We start from the raw sequence: 2500 nt of genomic DNA, 5'->3' as shown, positions 1-2500 counted from the left end.
TTGTGATGGTGCCCTTTGATATCAATTTTTGTAGTGCATCTGATAACGTAAATTATATCTATGCCTCTGATAACGTCAGTTTTATTAATGTCCTCCAATAACATTAATTTTAACAATGCCTCTAATCACATCAATGCTAAAAATAGCTCTAATCACATCAGATCTAACAATGCCTCTAATCACATCATTGCTAAAAATAGCTCTAATCACATCAGATCTAACAATGCCTCTAATCACATCAGATCTAACAATTCCTCTAATCACATCAGATCTAACAATCCCCTAGCAACAGCAATGCTAACAATCCCCTAATAACATCAGTTCTAACAATCCCCTAATAACAGCAATGCTAACAATCCCCTAATAACACCAGTTCTAACAATCCCCTAGCAACAGCAATGCTAACACTGCCTCCTCGCCGGCAGCAACATCTACAACGCCAGCATGGGTTGGAGTTCCTGCAGCAAAAAGTACCTCGCTCAGAGCTTCTCCACCGCCGGCTTCGACTGCCTCAAGAACGTCCCGACGAAGCTGTATTCGCGTCCTAGCTGTGGCAACGGCGTGGTGGAGGAGGGCGAGCAGTGTGACTGTGGGCCTCCGGAGTTCTGTGACAACCGCTGTTGCGACCCTTACACTTGCAAGCTGACTGCGAACGCCACCTGTGCTTCGGGGTCTTGCTGTGACACCAAGGTGGGTCGGGTCGGCTGTTTGAGAGAGGGGGAGGGAGAGGGGAGGGGGAGAGGGGGAGGGAGGAGGAGGGGGAGGGGGAGGAGGAGGAGGGGGGAGGAGGAGGGAGGAGGGAGGGGGAGGGGAGGAGGAGGAGGGGGGGGAGGGAGGAGGAGGGCAGGGGGAGGAGGAGGGGAGGGGGAGGGAGAAGGGGAGGGAGAGGGGGAGGGGGAGGGAGAGGGGGAGGGGGAGGGAGAGAGAGGGGGAGGGAGGGAGGGAGAGAGAGGGAGGGGGAGGGAGGGGGAGAGGGGGAGGGGGAGGGAGAGGGGGAGGGGGAGGGAGAGGGAGAGGGAGAGGGAGAGGGAGAGAGAGAGAGAGAGAGAGAGAGAGAGAGAAGGGAGGGAAAGAGAGAGACAGAAAGAGAGAGAAAGAGAGAGAAAGAGAGAGAGAATGAGAGAGAAAGAGAGAGAGAGAGAAGGTAGGAGAAAAACAGGAAAGAGAAAGAGATAAAGAAAGGGAGAGAAAGTTTCTTCTGACCTTCCGGTTTTCAACACTTTTTGCAATAATGACGATGACAACACTAATAAAAATGATAATGATAACAACAGTAACAACGACAATAATCATTATAATGCTTATGATGATAATAATGATAATATTATGAATAGTAATGATAGTAATATGAATAATTATGATAATGATAATAAAATATACTAATGACAATAATAAGAAACAAACACAATACCAACAACAATAATGACGACGATGATGACAACAACAACATAAACAACAATGTCAACCTTCCTCTCCCAGACGTGCAAACCTCTGCCAGTGGGGTCTGTGTGTCGCGCCGCCCTGTCCGAGTGCGACTTGCCCGAGTTCTGCCCTGGGAACTCCGAGTACTGCCCCGTCGACGTGTTCAAGAGGGATGGCCACCTCTGCTTTGATGGGAAGGTCAGGATTTTTTTTTTGGAAAGGTTTTCTTGTTTGTATTGGGATTGTGGGTTTTTTTGCGGATTTTTTTTTGTTGATGTGTAGTTCTAGCTAGTTCTATGTTCAGCTATGTTTGTTCATTTATATTTATGTACGCAAACATACACACACTCTCTCTCTCTCTCTCTTTATCTACACACACACACACACACGCGCGCACTCTCTCTCTCTCTATCTATCTATGTATACATCTACTCACACACACACACACACACATAAATACATACACACGCATACACACACGCATAAATACACATACCAGTTTATCCATCTCTATGTCTATCCATCTGTACCTTTATCTCTCTATACTAAAAGAAAAAAAAACGACCCAAGCCGTCACCCCAGATCGAGAGTATAACCTTTAGCAAATTCTCCCCACAGGGTCACTGCCACAGGGGTGAGTGCGGGAGCCACGAACAGCGATGCAAAATAGTCTGGGGACCGACCACCTCGATAGCTAATGATAGGTGCTTCAAATACAATGAAAAAGGCGGTTCGAACGGCAACTGTGGCTTCAGAGACAGTAGCCTGAACACTCTGAAGGCGTGTAGCAAGAGGTAAGATCGAGGCATGAGACAGTGATCGGTGGTTCAGTCGAGTGCTGTAAATGAAGCTTCGAATGCCTCCGAACCTAACCATCGTCTCACACACCCCATGTCTTTCCAGGGACGCCCCTTGCGGTACCCTGCACTGCCTCCCTGCGACAGATAAGCCCCTACTCACAGGCAGTTATCGATACGGAAGCATAAGCAACTGCCATTACGTCATCGCATCAAGACACATCCCCAGTGCCTTCTGGTTGGTTCCTGACGGCTCCGGTTGTGGCGTGAACAAGGTGTTT

General features: G+C 48.2%; 1 protein-coding gene across 1 annotated transcript in view; it reads left to right on the top strand.

The window, feature by feature from the left end:
• LOC122260459 (disintegrin and metalloproteinase domain-containing protein 33) overlaps positions 1-2500 on the top strand; it is a 14354-nt gene that overhangs the window by 9794 nt on the left and 2060 nt on the right. Inside the window, exons 12-15 of the mRNA XM_043027735.2 lie at positions 426-690; positions 1480-1620; positions 2041-2216; positions 2326-2494. Of these exons, the coding sequence (XP_042883669.2) occupies positions 426-690; positions 1480-1620; positions 2041-2216; positions 2326-2494 (751 nt within the window). The remainder of the gene's footprint in view (positions 1-425; positions 691-1479; positions 1621-2040; positions 2217-2325; positions 2495-2500) is intronic.

This window comes from Penaeus japonicus, unplaced genomic scaffold (genome assembly GCF_977035675.1).
Source record: "Penaeus japonicus unplaced genomic scaffold, GWHDUDI00000001_assembly GWHDUDI00000014, whole genome shotgun sequence".
NCBI classification, from domain to species: domain Eukaryota; kingdom Metazoa; phylum Arthropoda; class Malacostraca; order Decapoda; family Penaeidae; genus Penaeus; species Penaeus japonicus.
This window is presented reverse-complemented; position numbering and strand designations above follow the sequence as displayed.